A 25,062-nucleotide genomic window follows, 5' to 3' on the forward strand; every position below is an offset into this window, starting at 1 on the left:
TGATTGCTTGCTTGTTTGTTTGAAAAGTGTGAATTGGGAGTGCTTTGTTCCAGCTGGGCCTTGAGTGGGCCTGACTGGTATATAAGGGCAGTCAGCAGCGAACCAGCTGAGCGGCGAACAGCAGAGACTAACAGAGGGTGTTTGCCTGGGAGTTAGCCTGGGGAGAACTCACTGAGGCTTTCATCTGTGGGTTTCTCTGAGTAGTTACTGCAACAGCTGAGGAAGCTCTTAAGAGGAAGGTGATATGAATGGTGAGCGATCAGCTGTTGTAACCTGCACAGGTTGTGCCATGTTTGTCTTTCTTCCGCAGGACAGAAGCGACTTTGTCTGCACAAAGTGCAAGCTGGTCTCCATATTGGAGGAGAAGGTTCGAGGGCTGGAGAAACAAGTATCAACTCTGCGTTGCATAAGGGAAAATGAAGATTTCCTGGACAGACGTCAGGAGATGCTTCTACGGCCACAATGTTCTGAAGATTCAGAGCAGGCGCAGCAGGGACAGAAGGATTGTGAGGAGGTTTGGCAGCATGTGACCTCCAGAAGAAGAAAGAGGAGCGTCCATGCACCAGCAATGGAGATACAGGTGAGGAATCGTTTCCATGTTCTCTCTAAAGGTGCTAATGCGGAGAGTGGACTAGATGGCCCATCTGAGGGAAGGGAGCAGAAGGAGACTCCACCGATTGGAAGGCAAAAGATGCACTGTCCTAGGGATGGGGGTTCCACGACCACCACTCCCAAGAGGAGGAGGAGGGTGGTGGTGGTCGGGGACTCCCTCCTCAGGGGGACTGAGTCATCTATCTGCCGCCCTGACCGGGAAAACCGAGAGGTCTGCTGCTTGCCAGGAGCTAGGATACACGATGTGACGGAGAGACTGCCGAGACTCATCAAGCCCTCGGATCGCTACCCCTTCCTGCTTCTCCACGTGGGCACCAATGATACTGCCAAGAATGACCTTGAGCGGATCACTGCAGACTACGTGGCTCTGGGAAGAAGGATAAAGGAGTTTGAGGCGCAAGTGGTGTTCTCGTCCATCCTCCCTGTGCAAGGAAAAGGCCGGGGTAGAGACCGTCGAATCGTGGAAGTCAACGAATGGCTACGCAGGTGGTGTCGGAGAGAAGGCTTTGGATTCTTCGACCATGGGATGGTGTTCCAAGAAGAAGGAGTGCTAGGCAGAGACGGGCTCCACCTAACGAAGAGAGGGAAGAGCATCTTCGCCAGCAGGCTGGCTAACCTAGTGAGGAGGGCTTTAAACTAGGTTCACCGGGGGAAGGAGACCAAAGCCCTGAGGTAAGTGGGGAAATGGGATCCTGGGAGGAAGCACAAGCAGGAGAGCGCAACAGGGGAGGACTCCTGTCTCATGCTGAGAAAGAGGGACGATCGTTGAGTTATCTTAAGTGCCTATACACAAATGCAAGAAGCCTGGGAAACAAGCAGGGAGAACTGGAAGTCCTGGCACAGTCAGGGAACTATGATGTGATTGGAATAACAGAGACTTGGTGGGATAACTCACATGACTGGAGTACTGTCATGGATGGATATAAACTGTTCAGGAAGGACAGGCAGGGCAGAAAAGGTGGGGGAGTTGCGTTGTATGTAAGAGAGGAGTATGACTGCTCAGAGCTCCGGTATGATACTGCAGAAAAACCTGAGAGTCTCTGGATAAAGTTGAGAAGTGTGAGCAACAAGGGTGATGTCGTGGTTGGAGTCTGCTATAGACCACCAGACCAGGGGGATGAGGTGGACGAGGCTTTCTTCTGGCAACTAGCAGAAGTTGCTAGATCACAGGCCCTGGTTCTCATGGGAGACTTTAATCACCCTGATATCTGCTGGGAGAGCAATACAGCGGTGCACAGGCAATCCAGGAAATTTTTGGAAAGTGTAGGGGACAATTTCCTGGTGCAAGTGCTGGAGGAACCAACTAGGGGCAAAGCTTTTCTTGACCTGCTGCTCACAAACAGGGAAGAACTAGTAGGGGAAGCAAAAGTGGATGGGAACCTGGGAGGCAGTGACCATGAGATGGTCAAGTTCAGGATCCTGACACAAGGAAGAAAGGAGAGCAGCAGAATACGGACCCTGGACTTCAGAAAAGCAGACTTTGACTCCCTCAGGGAACAGATGGGCAGGATCCCCTGGGAGAATAACATGAAGGGCAAAGGGGTCCAGGAGAGCTGGCTGTATTTTAAAGAATCCTTATTGAGGTTGCAGGAACAAACCATCCCGATGTGTAGAAAGAATAGTAAATATGGCAGGCGACCAGCTTGGCTAAACAGTGAAATCCTTGCTGATCTTAAACGCAAAAAAGAGGCTTATAAGGAGTGGAAGATTGGACAAATGACCAGGGAGGAGTATAAAAATATTGCTCAGGCGTGCAGGAGTGAAATCAGGAAGGCCAAATCACACTTGGAGTTGCAGTTAGCAAGAGATGTTAAGAGTAACAAGAAGGGTTTCTTCAGGTATGTTAGCAACAAGAAGAAAATCAAGGAAAGTGTGGGCCCCTTACTGAATGAGGGAGGCAACCTAGTGACCGAGGATGTGGAAAAAGCTAATGTACTCAATGATTTTTTTGCCTCTGTCTTCACGCACAAGGTCAGCTCCCAGATTGCTGCACTGGGCAGTACAGCATGGGGAGAAGGTGACCAACCCTCTGTGGAGAAAGAAGTGGTTCGGGACTATTTAGAAAAACTGGACGTGCACAAGTCCATGGGGCCGGATGCGCTGCATCCGAGGGTGCTAAAGGAGTTGGCGGGTGAGATTGCAGAGCCATTAGCCATTATTTTTGAAAACTCACGGCGATCGGGGGAGGTCCCAGATGACTGGAAAAAGGCTAATGTAGTGCCCATCTTTAAAAAAGGGAAGAAGGAGGATCCGGGGAACTACAGGCCAGTGAGCCTCACCTCAGTCCCTGGAAAAATCATGGAGCAGGTCCTCAAGGAATCAATTATGAAACATTTAGAGGAGAGGAAAGTGATCAGGAACAGTCAGCATGGATTCACGAAGGGGAAGTCGTGCCTGACTAACCTAATTGTCTTCTATGATGAGATAACTGGCTCTGTGGATGAGGGGAAAGCAGTGGATGTGTTATTTCTTGACTTTAGCAAAGCTTTTGATACTGTCTCCCACAGTATTCTTGCCACCAAGTTAAAGAAGTATGGGCTGGATGAATGGACTGTAAGGTGGATAGAAAGCTGGCTAGATCATTGGGCTCAACGGGTAGTGATCAATGGCTCCATGTCTAGTTGGCAGCCGGTTTCAAGTGGAGTGCCCCAAGGGTCGGTCCTGGGGCCGGTTTTGTTTAATATCTTTATTAATGATCTGGAGGATGGTGTGGACTGCACTCTCAGCAAGTTTGCAGATGACACTAAACTAGGAGGCGTGGTAGATACACTAGAGGGTAGGGATCGGATACAGAGGGACCTAGACAAATTGGAGGATTGGGCAGAAAAAAACCTGATGAGGTTCAACAAGGACAAGTGCAGAGTCCTGCACTTAGGACGGAAGAATCCCATGCACTGCTACAGACTAGGGACCGAATGGCTAGGTAGCAGTTCTGCTGAAAAGGACCTAGGGGTCACAGTGGACGAGAAGCTGGATATGAGTCAACAGTGTGCTCTTGTTGCCAAGAAGGCTAACGGCATTTTGGGCTGTATAAGTAGGGGCATTGCCAGCAGATCGAGGAACGTGATCGTTTCCCTTTATTCGACATTGGTGAGGCCTCATCTGGAATACTGTGTCCAGTTTTGGTCCCCACACTACAAGAAGGATGTGGAAAAATTGGAAAGAGTCCAGCGGAGGGCAACAAAAATGATTAGGGGTCTGGAGCACATGACTTATGAGGAGAGGCTGAGAGAACTGGGATTGTTTAGTCTCCAGAAGAGAAGAATGAGGGGGGATTTGATAGCAGCCTTCAACTACCTGAAGGGGGGTTCCAAAGAGGATGGAGCTCGGCTGTTCTCAGTGGTGGCAGATGACAGAACAAGGAGCAATGGTCTCAAGTTGCAGTGGGGGAGGTCCAGGTTGGATATCAGGAAAAACTATTTCACTAGGAGGGTGGTGAAACACTGGAATGCGTTACCTAGGGAGGTGGTGGAGTCTCCTTCCTTGGAGGTTTTTAAGGCCCGGCTTGACAAAGCCCTGGCTGGGATGATTTAGCTGGGAATTGGTCCTGCTTTGAGCAGGGGGTTGGACTAGATGACCTCTTGAGGTCCCTTCCAACTCTGATATTCTATGATTCTATGATTCTATGATAAGTTTTTGGAAAGTAACTGTGTCTCTTTAAATCAAGATGCAGCTCCAATGCCTGTGAAAACAGAGGAGTTGGGACCAGGAAATTGCCAGGTATTTGTGAAAATACAAATAGCGGAACTAACAGGGAGGGGAGGTGCCTCCCCCCACACTGGTGAGACACAGAAAGCAATTATGGGAGAGCTGCTGGGAAAAGGTGCATCTGATTGAAGGGTAAACACACCTAGCCCAGAGAGCCCAGATCACAGCCCTCTAGGGGGCAGGGAAGGACTCAGTGCTGGGAGGAGGAAACACCAGGTAACCCCAAAAGAGGAGCTGGATTTTCTACATATGTACAGTCCTAGGGTTGGGAGGCCACTCCCCAAAGGGCCAGCCAATGTGCAGGATCCCCCTGAAAACCTATCTTACCAGACCCTGAGGCACCAAAATTGCAGAAACATGGTTAAACCAATAGCCCACAAAGAGGGGAACAATGGAGGGAAGGAAAAGCCAGTGACTGATTATATGGGAGAGAGTCAAAGGACACCATGGGTAAAGAACAAACTAACCTCAAACTACAGTATCTGAACAGAGGACATAGTATCATAAAGATACTTGTAAACGCACATCTGTGATAAAAAATTTAGTATTAATGTTAAAGCTTTGGGGATAAGAATTTTGACACGGATGTTAAACCATATGATAATGCTAGTTGTCACAGGGTGTGGGGGAGTCAAGGCCCTGCACCCCGCACTTCCTGCAATTCACTGAGTCTCTCAGCCAGCCAGTAAAACAGAAGGTTTATTAGATGACAGGAACACAGTCTAAAACAGAGCTTGTAGGTACAGAAAACAGGACCCCTCAGTCAGGTCCCTCTTGGGGGATGGGGAGCCCAGACCCAGGTTCCGGGCATCCCCCTATCTCCCCAGCCAGCTCCAAACTGAAACCCCTTCTTGCTGCCTCACCCAGCCACACCCCCAGCCACTCCTCCAGCGTTTGTCCAGTTTCCTGGGCAGAAGGTGTCACCTGGCCCCAAGCCCGTCTTGGGCTCAGGTTATGAAGGGCAGTTGCCATCCTTTATGTGCTGGCTGTCAAGTATCATCCCTCAGTGAAGTCATTTCCCATTCCCTTATTTCCCATCACCATCTAGCAGTACCCCCAGGGAAATGGAGGCATGCCCCATGTTAGCAGAAGACAGAAAACTAGTAAAACTCCCATGCAACATTACCAGGTTAATACTCCCTACTCCATCAAACTATTTTTCAATGAATACCTATAAACAGGTTTAAAGCTTATCACAGCAGAGAAACCATAAAAAACCTGGTTTACCGTATGTGAATGGGGAAACTGAGACATGCTGCCTCATGGCCTTTATGGCTGGATGCCAAGAGAACTATAACTCAAACTGCCTTTGAGCTAGTCAGTGACTAACCCTCTTGCAGCAAACTAAGAGGGGAGGTGTGACGCTCTGTACCTCGGAGGGAACACCCTACACCCCCATGTTCATTTTTATAAAATGATTGCGTGGTATCCAATGCAAAGTTTTTCATGTCGGGTGTCTTCGGAAGGCTCATGATGCGCTGAGCATGATTGTTATAGTGATGTTACAGTAACTGTTACAGTAATGTCATAGTAATGTTATAGGTTATAATTTCATGTATATAGTAATGAGACTGAAAATGTATCCTCATGGCTTAAAGAAAGCCCAGGCAAAAACTCTCCAAGAACAGAGAAGTAGTTCACACCTCATCAGGGCATGTATGGGGCAAACCCAGCCCAGCCTCACAGAGACAAAGGCCGCTGGCCTAGGCCACAACAAAAGGATCTGTTGGACAATGAGTGAGTCATCCCCCTTCCTTTTCTCAGTTTGGGACTGCGATGAGGTAATGCTCACCTGACTCCGAAGGGGAGAGGTGCAAAGCCAAGAGGGAAGAAAGAACATGACAAAAGGGAGAGACATTTGCCATGCTCTTTATCTCTCTTCCACCTACATCTACAGACACCACACCAAGCAACTGAATGCTGATCAAAGGGGAGAGCCTGGCTGAAAAGCAACCAGCCAGCCTGTGGTGAGAAGCATCTAAGTTTGTAAGGGCATTGAAAGTGTTAATATCAGCTTAATATGTGTTTTGCTTTTGTTTCATTTGACCAAATCTGACTTGTTATGTTTTGACTTAAAATCTATTTGTTTATTCTACCTGAAGCAGTGCGTTTGGTTTGAAGCGTGACAGAGATACCTTTGGGATAACAAGCCTGGTACATATCAATTTCTTTGTTAAATTGACGAACTCATATAAGCTTGCAGCATCCAGTGGGCAAAACTGAATACAGACGGAGGTTCCTAGAGTTGTGTCTGGGACCGGAGGTATTGGCTAGTGTCATTTGGTTGCACAATCAAAGGAGCAGCTTACATGCCAGAGGCTGTGCATGAATAGCCCAGGAATGGGGGTTCTCACAGCAGAGCAGGGTAAGGCTAGCTCCCAGAGTCGAGAATTGGAGTGGCTTAGCAGATCACCGGTCCGGACAACAGCGGAGGGGAACGTCACAATAATTTGCTTATCAAATAAATTATGAAGTGGTCAAGTTAAGAAAGTTTCTAATCAAAATTAATTTAAAAAGTGATTTTTGATCAGACTTAAAAACATTAACATAACCTCATGGAAACCAAACAATTAAAAGAAACAAATTATGTTTACATGTCTTGTACATGTATGTCTTGTCCAACATATTTCTAGTATACAGAGAGCTGCAATTGTTTTTACTTTTCTCACTCTCTAAAAATAACCTGAAATCGCTTTGTAATTTAATCGTCAAAATAAGTTATTTTAAAAATTCTGAAAGTTACCTCAAAGAGAGCCATATTTTTCCCTTCATAGATATTTCCTCTGTCCATCTCGGCACTGTTAATAAATGGGCTACTTTCCTTCGGAATCCCATCTCCTGGTGGAAAATAAGAAATGGTTAGAAACAAAGGAAACAGCAATGCCTACCTCAGAAAAGTTATTGAAACTTAGAAACAGGCTCATTAGCCCAATTTTTCCCCTTATGAAGGCTTTGTGTTGGCCTAACTCAAACCAAGGATAGCCAGACCAGTTCACTGATTAATTTAGCTAGCCTCTGAAGCCAGGTAAGAAATGAGGACAAAAATTTTGTTAATATCAGGGCTGTCAAGCGATTAAAAAAATTAATCGCAATTAATCGTGCTGTTAAACAAGAATAGAATACCATTTATTTAAATATTTTGGATGTTTACTACATTTTCAAATATATTAATTAAAATTACAACACAGAATACAAAGTGTACAGTGCTCACTTTATATTTATTTTTGATTACATATATTTGCACTGTAAAAAAAAAAGTATTTTTCAATTCACTTCAAACAAGTACTGTAGTGCAATCTCTTTATCATGGAAGTTGAACTTACAAATGTAGAATTATGTAAAAAAAACTGCATTCAAATATAAAACAATGTAAAACTTTAGAGCCCACAAGTCCACTCAGTCCTACTTCTTGGCAGGACTGGCTCCAGGCACCAGTAAACCAAGCAGGTGCTTGGAGTGGCACATTTTCAGGGGTGGCATTCCAGCCAGCCTCTTTTTTGGGAGGGGGGGTGCGGTTGGGTGGCAAAAGCCTAGAGCCAGCCCTGGCAGCAGCGCGTCCTGCACTGGGACGCCCTGGGGCCGCTGCAGTTCGCATCAGGGAGCAGCGTCCACACCTTATGGCTCGGCGGGCTCCGAGAGCCACTCAGGCTGGGGCCTCCCCTTGGGGCACACGGAGCTGCCTGCAGGTGCCACAGGGCGGCCGCCCCCCAGCACCGCAGGGACTGTGGCAGGGCGGTCAGGAGCGGAGCCATAGAGGGCGGGGCGCTGCCATGCAGGGCCCGCGTCCCGCTCTCCGGGGCTCCAGTCCCTCTGGGGCTGCCCTGCCCTGGCTCCTCAGACCCCTGTTGTTATAATCCTATTGTTATAAGTGCGATTAATCGCGATTAATTTTTTTGAATTAATCGCGTGAGTTAACTGCAATTAATTGACATCCCTAGTTAATATATAAATTAACACACAGAAAAACCCACTGTTCAGTGACACTTAAAGTTACTTAGTGACAGTTAAGGTTGTATCGGTACTGAGCCTATCCACGGAAACCTTAATAGTATAGAAATAAGAGGGAAAAGAGAAAAGGCTTCACTTGCACTTTTATGCAAAATCTATCGGTACCTTCCTACTCTCTTGTCCATTGACTTTGAGAGTTATTCTACATTAACATTGCTGAAGTCACTATTCAGGTTTTTCATAAGATATGAATTGGATGAAGCTGAGGTACATATTGCTTTTCAGTGTCTATTAGAAAAGAAAGCATATGCCTTAGCAACAATTGGAGCTGCAGTAAAGAGTTAATCATCAACTATTTTGTTTGTTTCAAACTCCCTTGCCTGATAATAATTCTCAAGGTAGGGGCATGACACAATCAATATGTTTGAATGTAAATTATTTCTGTATGTAAAAATGTAGATCTATTCTGAAGCAAGACTTATGGCTATCACAAAATATAATCTCTTTCATTCTCATCTAATTCTCGCTGTATATCTGCTAACTCTGAGTCAGACGATTCAAAGACTATGCATGGTCTGCCGTTCTCAGCTGCCATTCCAAAGGCATGATCATAGAATATTAGGGTTGGAAGGGACCTCAGGAGGTCATCTAGTTCAACCCCCCCGCTCAAAGCAGGACCAATTCCCAACTAAATCATCCCAGCCAGGGCTTTGTCAAGCCTGACCTTAAAAACCTCTAAGGAAGGAGATTCCACCACCTCCCTAGGTAACCTATTCAGTGTTTCACCACCCTCGTAGTGAAAAAGTTTTACCTAATATCCAACCTAAACTTCCCTCACTGCAACTTGAGACCATTACTCCTTGTTCTGTCATCTGGTACCACTGAGAACAGTCTAGTTCCATCCTCTTTGGAACCCCCTTTGAGGTAGTGGAAAGCAGTTATCAAATCCCCCCTCTTTCTTCTCTTCTGCAAACTAAACAATCCCAGTTGCCTCAACCTCTCCTCATAAGTCATGTGTTCCAGACCCCTAATCATTTTTGTTGCCCTCCGCTGGACTCTCTCCCATTTTTCCACATCCTTCTTGTAGTGTGGGGCCCAAAACTGGACACAGTACTCCAGATGAGGCCTCACCAATGTCGACTAGAAGGGAATGATCATGTCCCTCGATCTGCTGGCAATGCCCCTACTTATTCAGCCCAAAATGCCATTAGCCTTCTTGGCAACAAGGGCAAACTGTCGACTCATATCCAGCTTCTCGTCCACGGTAACCTCTAGGTCCTTTTCTGCAGAACTGCTGCCTAGCCATTCGGTCCCTAGTCTGTAGCAGTGCATGGGATTCTTCCATCCTAAGTGCAAGACTCTGCACTTGTCCTTGTTGAATCTCATCAGGTTTCTTTTGGCCCAATCCTCTAATTTATCTAGGTCCCTCTGTATCCTATCCCTACCCTCCAGCGTATCTACCACTCCTCCCAGTTTAGTGTCATCTGCAAACTTGCTGAGAGTGCAGTCCATGCCATCCTCCAGATCATTAATGAAGATACTGAACAAAACCGGCCCCAGGACCAACACTTGGGGCACTCCGCTTGATACTGGCTGCCAACTAGACATGGAGCCATTGATCACTACCTGTTGAGCCCGACGATCTAGCTAGCTTTCTATCCCCTTTATAGTCCATTCATCCAGCCCATACTTCTTTAACTTGCCGGAAAGAATACTGTGGGAGACTGTATCAAAAGCTTTGCTAAAGTCAAGGAAAAACACAACTACTGCTTTCCCCTCATCCACAGAGCCAGTTATCTCCTCATAGAAGACAATTAGGTTAGTCAGGCATGACATGCCCTTGGTGAATCCATGCTGACTGTTCCTGATCACTTTCCTCTCCTCTAAGTGCTTCAGATTTGATTCCTTGAGGACCTGCTCCATGATTTTTCCAGGGACTGAGGTGAGGCTGACTGGCCTGTAGTTCCCCGGATCCTCCTCCTTCCCTCTTTTAAAGATGGGCACTACATTAGCCTTTTTCCAGTCATCCAGAACCTCCCCCGATCGCCAGGAGTTTTCAAAGATAATGGCCAATGGCTCTGCAATTACATCCGCTAACTCCTTTAGCATCCTCAGATGCAGCGCATCCAGCCCCATGGATTTGTGCTCATCCAGCTTTTCTAAATAGTCCCAAACCACTTCTTTCTCCACAGAGGGCTGGTCACTTCCTCCCCATGCTGTGCAGTAGTCTGGGAGCTGACCTTGTTCGTGAAGACAGAGGCAAAAAAAGCATTGAGTACATCAGCTTTTTCCACATCCTCTGTCACTAGGTTGCCTCCCTCATTCAGTAAGGGGCCCACAATTTCCTTTACTTTCTTCTTGTTGCTAACATAATGATGATCAGAGGGTTCCGATGGCACTGTGACAGTATCCTCCCTTGCCTCAGCTCGGCAGCCACTGGTACCCCGGTCCATGAGCATCGCTGCAGCAAAAGTAGGATCAACCAGCTTGTGGCCATATTGGAGCTTGTGGCCCCAATATTCACCTTCAGAACTGTCTTGCTCAACCCGGGAGGAATCCTCTCTCACCACCCCATCCTTTTTTGAGCAGATGTTCAGAACCGGGGCTGGATGTTGTGCCAGTCAGCCCAGCTCTAACAGTACCAATGGATCCAGAGAGGTTCCCCTTGCTGTCCCCGGATGCGGCTGTGTCATCGACATCCTCCCTTCCCCCAAATGACTACCATCAATTTCAGGAGCTGCTCAAGAGAATAGCTAATGCTCTTCAGATCCCTCTCAAGGAGGTGCAGTACAGTCAGAGAGACAAAGCAGAAGCTCCGACTCCAACCATGCAGCAGTGAGAAGGAATTGTCCACCTGGTCCTTTACCACCCTGGGCAAAACCATGAGGCTATGCAGGAGCACATGGATGGACCAACGGACACTTTGAAAAGCTCCAGTTCGAGGTGCCTGGTGCATGTGCATAACCCTCAGTGGATGCAATAGGGACCATCATTTGAAAAAAAAAAAAAAAAAAAAAAAAAACTTAGGTTCAATGACTGAAGGGCTTTTGAAAAGTTTCTCTCTTTTGTTTAGCAGACACACTCTAAACAGACACACAAGAATTATGTACAGCTGTGCCCTGCAAATGCTGCCATATTATAGTAATAGGAAAACTATGGCCTTATGAAATGTGTGGGTTTATGCTGACAATCATTTTGAAGGGCTATGAATAAGGCTATGTTTTAGTCACGGGTATTTTTAGTAAAAATCATGAACAGGTCACAGGCAGCAAATAAAAATTCATGGCCCGTAACCTGCCCATGTCTTGTACTATATACCCTGACTAAATCTTGGGAGGAGGGCCTGGGGGTGTCACAGGTGCTTGTGGGGGGCAGCCAGGGGGGCACCATGAGTGCTTGGGAGGGCGACCCAGGGGGCACCGCGGGTGCTCCAGGGGAGCAGCCTGGGAACCTCGCCAGTGCTGGTGGGGGGGGGGGCTTGGCAGAGCTGGCAGGCTCTCTTCCTGACTCCTCACGGCTCCCAGAAGTGGCAATACATCCCTCCCTCAGCTCCATGCACTGCTCCCGCCCCAACCACCGGCTCCGCAGCTCCGACTGGCAGTGCTTGCAAGCAGAGGTAGTGTGCAGAGCTTGGACCTGAGGGAGGGACATGTCACCACTTCCAGGGAGCCTCCCAAGGTAGAGCACCGCCCAGAGCCCTCACTCACTCCTGCGCCTCAACGCAAACTCCTGCTGCTGCTGGAGGTGGGTGGAAGGGAGGCGGTGGTCTGAGATCCTCAGGTGGCCCCCAGGCTAGCCACACTGGCTGCTGAAGAAGTCATGGAGGTCATAAGAACATAAAAACGGCCACACTGGGTCAGACCAAAGGTCCATCCAGCCCAGTATACTGTATACCGACAGTGGACAATGCCAAGTGCCCCAGAGGGAGTGAATCTAACAGGTAATGAACAAGTGATCTCTCTCCTGCCATCCATCTCCACCCTCTGATAAACAGAAGCTAGGGACACCATTCCTTACCCATCCTGGCTAATAGCCATTAATGGACTTAACCTCCATGAATTTATCCAGTTCTCTTTTAAACCCTGTTATAGTCCTAGCCTTCACAACCTCCTCAGGCAAGGAGTTCCATAGGTGGACTGTGCGCTGTGTGAAGAATAACTTCCTTTTATTTGTTTTAAACCTGCTGCCCATTAATTTCATTTGGTAGCCCCCCTAGTTCTTATATTATGGGAACAAGTAAATAACTTTTCCTTATTCACGTTCTCCACACCACTCAGGATTTTATATACACCTCTACCCCGATTTAACGCTGTCCTCGGGAGCCAAAAAAATCTTACCACGTTATAGATGAAACCGTGTTATATCGAATTTGCTTTGATCCACCAGAGTGCACGGCCCTGCCCCCCCCCCCCCCCCGGAGCACTGCTTTTCCACATTATATCTGAATTCATGTTATATCAGGTCGCGTTATATCGGGGTAGAGGTGTACCTCTATCATATCCCCCCTTAGTGGGGAATCCGTGACTTTTGTTAACTCTGTGACAAACTCGCAGCCTTAGCTATGAAATCCCTAGAATGTAAGAGACTGACAAACTCTTCAGATTGAAACTAGTCTTTCCAATATTTTTTTACAGAACTGAGTAGAACACAGCTCTGAAGTCTCTGGATCATCTAAAATCCAGCTGGTACTAGAGAAAATACCGTAATGTCCAGGAAATATTGATCCCTCTCAGAAACATTTCCTTTCCCCCTCAAGCATTTAGAATTCTTCCTGTGCCCAACTGTTGGTTACATTAAGTAAACCTACTTGTCTGGGCCAACACAGTATTTGAACACGAGAAGATTAAAATAACGATGTATATTTTATTTTAATCTCTATTTTAAATCATTTAGATTAAACAAAATCAAGGTCCTGATCCCTTGGTGCTTTCTGACATAAAAGGAATGTTAAACCCAATGTCTAGATTTGAAATTTGTCTAAGTAGTACAGGTTAACATTGTGCTTTCTGAAAAAGAAAGGAAGGAACTCGAAATAGTCAGGACACTGATTTTATGTTTCATCCAAAACATTTGAAATGAAGATTAAACCACACACACCATCAATATTGATACCATTGTGTTCAAATGTAATGCATATTGCTAAAGTTATAAGATAAAAATTCAAACTATGTTAAAAGACACCAAATATTTTTAAGATATAGTTATAATGTCTGATTTAGTTTGATTTGCTGTACATTCCTTCTCCTATTAAGATAAAATTTACAGCTATTCAGAAGGTTGTAAAAAAAATTCCCAGAGATTAGAGAGATTTGGTTTGATAGGCAAGATCTTGTTAAATCCACAATCCTTTGTCATTTCAATAAATCATTTCTCAGTAGACTCCGACATACATCTTCCATGCCTCAGTACATATGCAGTGCAAAGCAAACTGTTGGGGGTGGAGGAGAATTTCCATAATCCTTTTATTCAAGTAATTTTCCACACTGGTAAGAAACTGTGCCCTCACTGCAAAACTGTGCTAGGCCTTGCACTTACTTGCATGAATCCATCTAAAACAGAGAGGCATAGACACATGTTATGACACTGCAGTAGCAGCTCCAAATTTAAAGTTGTAATTTATTTCCTGTTATAAACCCAATTTTGACATACCTTTCAGATCCTTCCAAAAAAATATTTTCCAGATGAAATGTATGTGACGGCTTAGAAGAAAGGTTTAATCTTAGGCTCTCAAATAACACCCCTTAGATTAAGCCTAAGAGTATCCTTCAGATAACTAACAGAAGTTTCCAGATCACAGGCCCGGGTTCTCATGGGGGATTTCAATCACCCTGACATCTGCTGGGAGAGCAATACAGCAGCGCACAGACAATCCAGGAAGTTTTTGGAGAGTGCTAGGGACAAATTCCTGGTGCAAGTGCTGGAGGAACCAACTAGGGGCTGCACTCCTCTTGACCTGCTGCTCGCAAACAGGAAAGAATTGGTAGGGGAAGTAGAAGTGGGTGGCAATCTGGGCAACAGTGACCATGAGATGGTCACGTTCAGGATCCTGACAAAAGGAAAAAAGGAGAGCAGCAGAATACGGACCCTGGACTTCAGAAAAGCAGACTCTGACTCCCTCAGGGAACTGATGGGCAGGATCCCCTGGAAGGCTAATGTGAGAGGGAAAGGAGTCCAGGAGAGCTGGCTGTATTTTAAAGAAGCCTTATTGAGGGCACAGGAACAAACCATACCGATGTGCAGAAAGAATAGCAAATATGGCAGGCAACCTACTTGGCTTAACAGAGAAATCTTTGGTAAGCTTAAGCACAAAAAGGAAGCTTACAAGAAGTGGAAACTTGGACAGATGACTACGGAGGAGTATAAAAATATTGCTTGAGCATGCAGGGGTGTAATCAGAAAGTACAATTGGAGTTGCTGCTAGCAAGGGATGTGAAGGGTACCAAGAAGTGCTTCTACAGGTATGTTAACAACACAAAGAAGGTTAGGGAAAGTGTGGGACCCTTACTGAATGGCGGAGGCAACATAGTGACAGATGATGTGGAGAAAGCGGAAGTGCTCGATGCTTTATTTGCCTCGGTCTTCACACGCCTTGGGCAGCACAGTATGGGGAGGAGGTAAGCAGCCCTCAGTGGTGAAAGAACAGGTTAAGAACTATTTAGAAAAACTGGACATGCACAAGTCCATGGGGCTGGATGCAAAGCATCCAAGGGTGCTGAGGGTGTTGGCTGATGTGATTGCAGAGCTATTGGCCATTATCTTTGAAAACTCGTGACGATCAGGGGAGGTCCCGGATGATTGGAAAAAGGCAAATATAGTGCCCATCTTTAAAAAAGGGAAGAAGGAGAATCCGGGGAACTACAGCCTCATCTCAGTCCCCGGCAAAATCATGGAGCAGGTCCTCAAGGAATCCATTTTGAAGCACTTGGAGGAGAGGAAGGTGATCAGGAACAGTCAACAGGGATTCACCAAGGGCAAGTAATGCCTGACCAGCCTGATTGCCTTCTATGATGAGATAACTGGCTTGGTGGATATGGGGAAAGCAGTGGATGTGATATTCTGTGGAAGACCGTATCAAAAGCTTTGCTAAAGTCAAGGTATAATGTCAGGGTGATGGAAGTCCACCATGAGAACCAGGGCCAGGGATCTGGAAACTTATGTTAGTTGTCCGAAGAAAGCCTCGTCTACCTCATTCTCCTGGTCTGGTGGATATTACAAAACTGGTAAAGAATTTATAAGAATATTTGCAAGCACAGGTGAGTATCACTGCTACTGTAGCTCAGGAGTGTGAGCAAACTAGAATTATATTCTGGAATCTTAGATATCTTGGCCCTTTTATCCTAAACTATTCTGAGAAATAGAAGGAAAAAGCCTTGTCATATAAAAGGTAAGGCTGAGGAACATTGGTGTCATGACCAAGATGTAGAGATCTATGGTAGAGCTGCACAGAGTGAAGTGGCTGAGCTTCATGCTGTTTTATACGAAGGAATGCATGGTTTTTAGTACAGATGCTCCTCTTTTAAAGGATGATTTGATGTTTTTGGTGATGAAGGATTATATTCAGCTTTTAAGGAAGGTTTTGTCTGATAGCGAATATGCCCTCGCAGAGACTAGACCTGCATGGCTATGGTTTCACCAGGAAATGAGACAGAGAAGGAACAGGGACAAGAGTATAGTGAAGTGCTGACCAGATCCAGAGCTCAAGACAGAGAGCAAGCAGATTCTGACACAGAGCAGTTCAAGTCAGGACAGTTTGGTTTGCAATAAGACCTGTAATTTTGCTGCCAGAGCAACGGGAATTTCTGTTTTAGGATTTAGAACAGAGTCCTCAAGATCAAGAACAGGGTAGTCTTTGGACCTATGGAGGGCGCAAAACTAGAGGTAAAGTTTAGCAGCACCAAATACCCCTTTCTTTCAAATTTTGAGAGATATTTTTAACAGTGCTGAACAAGGCATGCTGCAATCCACTACTGTTTGTGAAAATACAGAGGCATTTGTACAGAGGCAGAATGGAGTGGATTTCCTAACCTTCTGTGAGTAGCAGCTAGTAAAGAGCAAGGAGAGAATCTACTCTTCAGCCCCCTAGCCTATTTTCTGCAGATGACGTTATTAAACAGCAGTATCTCAAAAGCTAGTAAAAGTCCAGAGGAATTAGATGAGGGACCTCCATCCTGTTCCAGTGTATGTTAAAACATTGGATTTGGTGGCTAAAAAACTTGGTCATTAACAGAAGAGTGATCTAATTATGTTGCATGCTAGAAGAATTGAGAAAACTACTCAAAGGTTTCTGTTGAATGATAGGGATTGTTTAAAGATTTTGCAAATGACAGTAGATCCTTTGTGGTATGCCCTATGCCCAGACTTTCAGTCAGAAGCTAAGGATTTTGCTGAGACACTGGCTAAATTGGAACAGATTTTATATCCAGGACAGGCAGGAATTGCACAGTTAGCACATCTTAGACAAGAAAAGGATGAGTCTCCTCATGCCTGTCATGAAAGATTACCAGCAGCCTGGGATGGCACTAACATGCACAGAGATGATGGTGTCCTCAATATGTGGATTTATTAATTAATAATGCCTTGCCTGCTATTAAAGAGAAGGTGGATTTGCACGTGAACAAAAAATTCACAGTGACCCAGGAGTTTGCCATTTTATACAAGGCTGAGTGGTTCATTGCCTTGGCAGTTATTAATTCTGCACTGAATTTCAGCATTTACACTATAGCCAGCAAGGAAATGCAGTGGGTTTTCTTTCACCTTGTTTTTGGCTGTCTAGTGAAGCCGGAGTTTGCCTATTCAGCCCAATGTAGATTACAGGAGAAGTCAGTCTATGGCTTTTTAGGATACATTTTGTTCAATTTCACACACTTAAATCATAAGGAAAAACATTAACCATTTTTTTAAATTTAAGTACCTTTTTATCACATAACTTGTTTTGGTCTGGGTTTTAATTCTGTAAGAGAACTGACTCAGGAAAGGATAAGATATAAAAATAATACAAAACTAACGGTGCAAAAGCATCCATCCTTCTATGCCCTTAAACAGAAGTTCCTCCTTACTTAGAGTGGGAGACCAAAGGACTTTTGCAGTATTGGCCCTAAACTATTGGCTGAGAAAGTATTGTGCAACTGTTGTATAAAAGAGGATGAACCGTCCAAACAGGCCTGTTTATTAAAAATGGAAGCACCTAAAAGTCCCTTCACAACACCAGCAGTCAAGCAGCTCATGAAGAGATGTTATAAGGTGAAGTTGTAGGAACTGAAGAAACAAATATACCATTGACCCAAGTTTTGTTTGAGACTCTGGACTTCAGAGTTGAGGAGACCCCAACCGATTCAAATGGAGGGTTGTACAGAGACAAATTACAGGTATGTTGTATGCAAGAACTTTTAGGGGGCTAGAGGGGACCTCGCTCCTTTGTTCAATTAATTGGACTTTTTTAGATCAATCCCCATACCAAGGCAATTTTTTTTAAAAAAAGCTGTAAACTGAAGAAGTCTCTTGACACAAATAAAATGTTTTAAAAGAGCACAATAAAAAGTAAAATGATGCCTTACATGTATTTCTTATTTTAAATTTCTCAGCAGCTGAGCCAGGGTTCTTCATAGGTCTTGGAGAATCTGGACACCAACAGTTCTGAAGAAGCAAACGGATTGGGACTGATCTGTTTTTGCCCAGACCCAAAAATCAGATGCTTATTCTAAAGGCCTGTACTATCTAACATTGAGGAAGAAATATGGTATTGAACCTGTGTGAGGCTGTAACTGTAAACTGTTATGCATGCAATTTTATGAGTTGCTGTGCACAGAATCATCAAGCAGTACCTGAGAGAGGAGCAATTTGAGAACTGCCCAAGGTGCATCATAGATGGCCCCGGCCAGATGATGTGAACTGTAAAATCCAAAAATTACTGGTAATTTATGCCTGGAGAATGTTTTAAATATTATCACCACATTGGGATATGCACTGCAGTGCCTCTGTTTAATCCAGGAACATTAAGTTCCAGGGAGAGAGTTGGTAGACAAAGTGACAGAAGCAGAGGACCAAGATAGAGGTTTAGCTGAAGTAACTGAACTAATGGATACATGTTTAATGTGTAATGTTGAACGTCATCTTCGTTCAGCAAATTACAAAATCCTGTTGAGGAAAAACCCTAAAAGTTTGAGTGTGATTTAGGAACAAAATGAGGTATGCTGTAAAAATAAAATAAATGTGTCTTTTAAATAAAATGTCAGTTGAAAATGACTGTTAAGCATGTTTTTGGAGCTCCCTGTAAGGGAGCCCTGTGTCATACAAACAGATCGACACACTGCTATGCAACACCTTGGGCCAAGCCAATCAAAGCACAGCCCCCATCAAGCCTATAGCATCAGGGCAGACCTATTGCATTTAAGTAAGCACCACACACCAAGGTGCAAACCGGTATAGAAAAACGTTGTCTGTAAGGGCTACAGGCACCTGCCACACAAAACCATCGTGAGATTTTTTTTTAGAGATGGCACATTTCAGAAATGAACCTCCTAAAAAAGAGTCAGATGTCTAAACAAGCCCAAATATGTTTCAACATGTCCAAATCTGACTTTCTTGAAAAAGGTCTTCAGAAATGTTCCATGGCCTCCTACAACAAGCAATATGCTAAACAATCTGTTGCACTTTGTATTAGCTATGACACTGAGTACGTTTCCTGGACTTGAAGAAGAGCTCTGTGTAAGCTTGAAGGCTTGTCTCTCTCACCAACAGAAGTTGTTCCACCCATCCTGGAGGATCCTAGAGCCCAGGCTCCAGCCCAAGTCTGGAAATCTACACGGCAATGAAACAGTCCCACAAACCCGTACCCTATGAACTCGGGTTGACTGGCACAGGCCAGCCCCTGGTTTTTCTTTGCCATGTAGACATATCCTTAGACATAAAATTATTAAAAATTTTATTTAAGTTGTGTCAGAGATAATTATTTAGTTATGGAAATTAGGTAAACTTAGCAACTTTTTAAAATGTAAAAACATGCTTACATTATTTTTAAAATTTATGATACACCAACTTTATTTAATTTTAATCCTGTACTTAAAAATTCCTTCATTGCAAAAGATAACAATTTTTTAAAAGAAGGGCGGGGGGGTATGCTCCTTCACTAACATTGCTCAATTCTTTAGCAAAAGGCTTTGCTTCTCCACAATTTACAAATGTCAATTTTATTTCACTAGCCTTAAAACATGAATTTTGGTTATTTTGCCTTTAAAAGTTACAAAACTGCTTCAAAGCTCTGTTTTAAAAGTTTATTTGTTAAAATATTTTTAAGTCAAAATCATATTTCTGGTAAAAAGGGTTACTAGCTCTTTTAGTCTTTAAGTTCTTAGAACATTTTGGGTTGTTTTTACACCCTTGATAAACTTTAAAAAGCACTATTTTCTAAAAAAGAAAATAATACTGAGGTATAAAGTTTCAGTGCTAATACAGGAGAGGCGAAAATTGCAGCACTCCTAGTAACATAGCATAATCAAGGGTTCTAAAAATATATTACTTTAAGTAAACAGAATAAGAGACATTGATATAAAGGTTAGACAACTTTCATTAGGGTCTTTCTATCAAGGCTACAGGCTTTATGTAAAAAGAGGTCATTTATTTTCTGGTACAACACCAAAAACAAATAAGAATGCCTCCTAAATTTACAAAAAAATTGTTAGTAAAGAAATCTACACACATGCTCCTTTTGATTGCTGTTCTAAAAGTGTGTTTCTTAAAATTTTACTTGGTTTAATAGCATTTAATTATTAAAAAACATTAGGAAAGAAAGAGTGTAGGGGGAAAACAGTATTCATACCGCTGATAAAAAGTGTTAACTGTTTTACGTACGGTAGTATTTCTTTTAAGTATTAGAGGGTAGCCGTGTTAGTCTGTATCTACAAAAATAAGGAGTCTGGTGGCACCTTAAAGACTAAGATTTATTTGGGCATAAGCTTTTGTGAGTAAAAATCTCATCTGAAGAAGTGAGGTTTTTACCCACGAAAGCTTATGCCCAAATAAATCTGTTAATCTTTAAGGTGCCACCAGACTCCTTGTTGTTTTTATTTCTTATAAGTTAACCTGTGTGTGTTTTGTATCAAGTGTGCAATTTTTAAAGCTTTCTTTACAGACTACAAGTAAATAAGTTTTGGGGGCAGTTTTCCTTTTAGGCAAAACTTTAAAAAGCAACCTAACACTAGTTTTTTAAAAAGACAGGTATTTCCACAAAAATTTTTGTTATGCACAGTGTTTGTATTTTTTAAACACACCAACTGTCAGTAGACACACGTTAGTGGTTATGTGGCACATTATGATTGGTTCAGGAAAATGCCTTCTATGACATAGCTATAGAACAGCATTTGACTGGCTCAGCCAAGACTCGAGGCATGGTTTGCCGGAGGCTGGCTAACTTTTGACAGACTTCTTGGTGTTTGACTAGAGTCAGCTGCAGGGGTAGAGTGGTTCTCTCAGTGACACAGCATTTCTTGCAGCTTTAAAACTTTCGCTCCCACTTTATTTTTTCCCCTTTCTGTAATAGGCTAAGAGTAGGGTTACCATTCGTCCGGATTTACCCGGACATGTCCTCCTTTTGTGTGCTAAAAATAGCGTCCGGGGGGAATTTGTAAAGCACTCACAATGTCCGGGATTAGCAGAGCAAGCGGCTGGGAGGGCTGCAGGGAAGTCCCGGGCTGGACTCAGGAGCAGCTGTAGAGGAGCCGGATCCGCCCTGCATTCTGAGCCGGCAGCTCCCTTGCAGCCCAGTCCAGCAGCACTGTGCAGGGCCAGACCGGGTTTTGTTGTGCAGGGCCAGACCGGGTTTTGTTGTGCTGGGGAGCTCAGCCACGTGTCCGGCTCGGCTGCACAGAGCCCAACACTCTGTTCTGAGCAGCAGGGTAAGGGGGACCGGGGGCAGGAAGGTTCTGGAGGGGGCAGTCAAGAAACGGGGGGGGCTTTTTGAGGGGAGTGGAGAAAGTTTTGGGCAGTCAGGGTACAGGTAGGGGGTAGGGTCCTGGGGGGTAGTTGGGGGGGGGTCTTAGGAGGGGGCAGTTAGGGGACAAGGAACAGGGAGTCTTAGGTAGGGGGTGGGGTTCTGGAGGGCAGTTAGGAGCAGGGGTCCCAGGAGGGGGCAGTCAGGGGACAAGGAGTGGGGGGTAGGGGGCTGGGAGTTCTGGGGGGGGCTGTCAGGTGGCAGGGGTGGGGAGATGGATCGGAGCAGTCAGGGGACAGGGAGCAGAGGGGTTTAGATGGGTTGGGAGTTCTGGGGAGGGAGTGGGGAGTGGTTGGATGGGGCGTGGGAGTCCCAGGGGTCTGTCTGGGGGTGGGGGTGTGGATAAGGGTTGGGGCAGTCAGGGGACAAGAGGCAGGGAGGCTTAGATAGGGAGTGGAGTCCTGGGGGGCAGTTAGGGGCAGGGGTCCCAGGAGGGGGCAGTCAGGGGACAAGGAACGGGGGGAGGGTTGGGGGTTCTGGGGGGGCGGGAAGTGGGAGGGGCAGGGGCGGGGCTAGGGCGGGGCTCCTCCCGTCCTCTTTTTTTCTTGCTGAAATATGGTAACCCTAGCTAAGAGGCTTTTGCTTTTCTCAAATGTTCTACAAGCCTCTCTCACTATCTGGTTAATTTTCTCTAAAAATACAGGTTCTATTCTTTATTTCAAAAACCGTATCATTTTTCAGACTTTATTTCAAAATAACCTAAATGCATATCTGTTTTTCTAAAAAGACTTGTTAATACATGTAAGGACTCTTCTCTTTTTTCCTTTTTTGCAGTTTTAAAACTATCTTTTCTGACATTTTTCCTTTATCACTTTATGCTAATCCACTTTATTTTGTAAATTATCTAAAAATACTGTGACAAAATTCCTCCTCTATCTTGGTGGGTCCTGCGCTTATTGGCAGATTTTCTTACCTCAGAGATTCACCATGTGGGTTGGGGAACAGCCCAGAGACCTTCCCCTCTGGGAGAGCCCACAGTCCAGGTCAATTGGGAGGTTTGGGGGGAACCCAGGCCCACCCTCTACTCCAGGTTCCAGCCCAGGGCCCTGTGGACTGCAGCTGTCTATAGTGCCTCCTGTAACAGCAGCATGACAGCTACAACTCCCTGGGCTACTTCCCCATGGCCTCCTCCAAAAACCTTCCTTATTCTCATCACAGGACCTTCCTCCTGGTGTCTGATAACGCTTGTGCTCCTCAGTCCTCCAGCAACACACCCTCTCAGCTCCTTGCACCTCTTGCTCCCAGCTCCTCACACTCCCACCACAAACCCAGGTGCCCTGATTAGCCTGCCTTAATTGATTCTAGAAGCTTCTTCTTAATTGGCTCCAGGTGTCCTAATTAGCCTGCCTGCCTTAACTGGTTCTAGCAGGTTCCTGATTACTCTAGTACAGCCTCTGCTCTGGTCACCCAGGGAACAGAAAACTACTCATCCAGTGACCAGTATGTTTGCTCTCTACCAGACTCCTGTACCCCACTGCTCTGGGTCTGTCACAATACCTATAAAATTATTTTTCTCTGAAAGTGTGTAAAAAAACAATTTTCTTCTAACCATAACATGTAAAAATACACACACACAAACAAGCCTAAGGTTCTCCATAAAAATTATAAAATAATTTCTTTTCAAAATGGCCAACCATGCCAAAAGCATACATGTCCACATGAGTCCAGGGGGCAGGACATAAGCCAAAAAGGAGGCATGGAATCCTGCCAAAATTAAATGGTAATGAATGCTATAGAGTTCTTAACTACTCACGTTTTCCAGATGAGAAGCTATTCTTGTAATGCTTCTCTGAACCATCTCCATTTTTTAATATCCTCCATAAAGTGTGGACACAATATTCCAGCAATGGTCTCCCCAGTACTATATACAGAGGTTACATCTCGTCCATACTCCTGCTTCAAGTAACCCCGTTAATAAATCCTAATGCTGTGTAGCCATTTTAACACAGTTTGCACTGGGTACTCATGTTCATTTGGTTATCTACAATAACCCTTAAATCCTTGTCAGAGGCACTGCTATCCACAGCATAGTCCCCCAACCTGCAAGTGTGACCTTCATTATTTTATGTTACATGTATGATCTTGCATTTAGCTGTAATGCAACACATTTGATCTGCAAGGTCTTGGAACATATTTTGAAAGAGAAAGTAGTTAAGGACATAGCAGTAACAGTAATTGGGATAAAATACAACATGGTTTTACAAAATGAAGATCGTGACAGACCAACCTGATCTCTTTCTTTGAGAAAATAACTGATTTTTTTAGACGAAGGAAATGCAGTAGATCTAATCTACCTGGATTTCTGTAAGGCATTTGATACAGTTTCACATGGGAAAGTATCAGTTGTGTTGAGGAAGATAGGAATTAATATGAGAATTAAAAGGTGAATAGGAACTGTCTGAAGGAAAGACTACAATGGGTCATGCTAAAGGTGAACTGTCAGGTCAGAGGAAGTTATTAGTGAAGTTCCTCAGGGATCAATCTTGGGACCAATCTTATTTCAGATTTTCATTCATGGTCTTGGCACAGAAAGTGAGAGTGTGCTTATAATATTTGTGGATGTTGGAAAGTATTGCCAACACAGAGGAGGACTGGATTATCATACAACAAGATCTGGATGACCTTGAAAGCTGTAGTAATAGAAATGTGATTAAATTTAATAGATCTCTGTACTATTAATATTGAGTATCAATAAGTCTGGAAAGTTCCAGAGAACTGGAAGAAAGCTAATATTGCACCAATATTTTTAAAGGATAAATGGGACACCACAAATCACTATAGCCTCTCAGATTGACATGGATCTTGGGCAAAATAGTGGAATGACAGATACAGGACTCAACCGGTATATTATAGGAAGATGGCAATTAACATGGGGTTAGGTCCAACTAACTTGTTTTTTTTTTCAATGAGATTACAAATCTGGTGGGCAAAGGTAATAATGTTGATGTAATATAGTCAGATTTCTGTAAGGCATTTGTACGCACAACATTTTGAGTAAAAGAATAGAACAACATCAAAATGGCATACAATAAATGGATTAAAAACTGGCTAACTGACAGGTCTCAAAATTGGACCAACTTCTGTTGGTGAGAGAGACAATCTTTTGAATTTACACACAGCTCTTCAGAACTGAAGAAGAACCACGAAGAAAGTGATTCAATCACTCAGCTAAAGGATATGGGTGTTTTCTACTTTGCAGACCTATATTCAATTCATTCAGTTTCCCATATATGTCTGTGACATAGACAAGAAGGCACATCTTCCTTTGGTCACACAGAAAATCAATGAATTCACTCTTTTTGCAGTCCATCTCGTCTCTCAATTCAAAAAATCATCCCAGTACTTTTCCTCTCAAGAGCCAATGAGCTTCAGTGTGAAACAGCAACACCGCATGATAAGACCCCATGTCTTCACACAGTTTTGCAAACAGATTTTCATGAAGAGGCTGAGTTTTAATATAGTTCACAATAGATGAGACCTGGGCAAAACTTCGCCTAACTCTGAATTCAGAGCTTTAGATGCCACTTGTTCTCTGTGAATTCTGCAGTGAGTCCACACAGTAGATGGAGCAACTTTCTTTACCAAGGTACACAGACCTGATTTGTGGCCTGACATAGACAAAGCTCCATCTGTTCCAAAGCCCACTAATGTGATCACATGGGATGTTTTTGTTTTGCATGTAAGCCATGTAGCACATCGAACATTCCTTATAGCACATCGAACATTCCTTGTACCATCCCGTGTCCGGCAAGAGGGAGAGAAAACAGAATATCTTCGAGAATTGCACCTTCCCATGTGTATTTCACAAA

At 44.4% G+C, this 25,062-nt stretch overlaps 1 protein-coding gene across 4 annotated transcripts in view; it reads right to left on the minus strand.

The window, feature by feature from the left end:
- Positions 1-25,062, minus strand: part of SLC12A7 (solute carrier family 12 member 7) — a 357,234-nt gene that overhangs the window by 203,699 nt on the left and 128,473 nt on the right. For 3 of the 4 annotated variants that reach the window (XM_054018253.1, XM_054018254.1, XM_054018257.1), the window contains one exon: positions 7,064-7,158. In XM_054018253.1, coding sequence (XP_053874228.1) covers positions 7,064-7,158 — 95 coding nt within the window. Of the gene's footprint in view, positions 1-7,063; positions 7,159-17,822; positions 17,846-25,062 lie in introns of those variants that run through there. The other variant, XM_054018256.1, reaches the window with a different exon arrangement.

The sequence above is a fragment of the Malaclemys terrapin genome, chromosome 2 (genome assembly GCF_027887155.1).
Source record: "Malaclemys terrapin pileata isolate rMalTer1 chromosome 2, rMalTer1.hap1, whole genome shotgun sequence".
NCBI lineage: Eukaryota > Metazoa > Chordata > Testudines > Emydidae > Malaclemys > Malaclemys terrapin.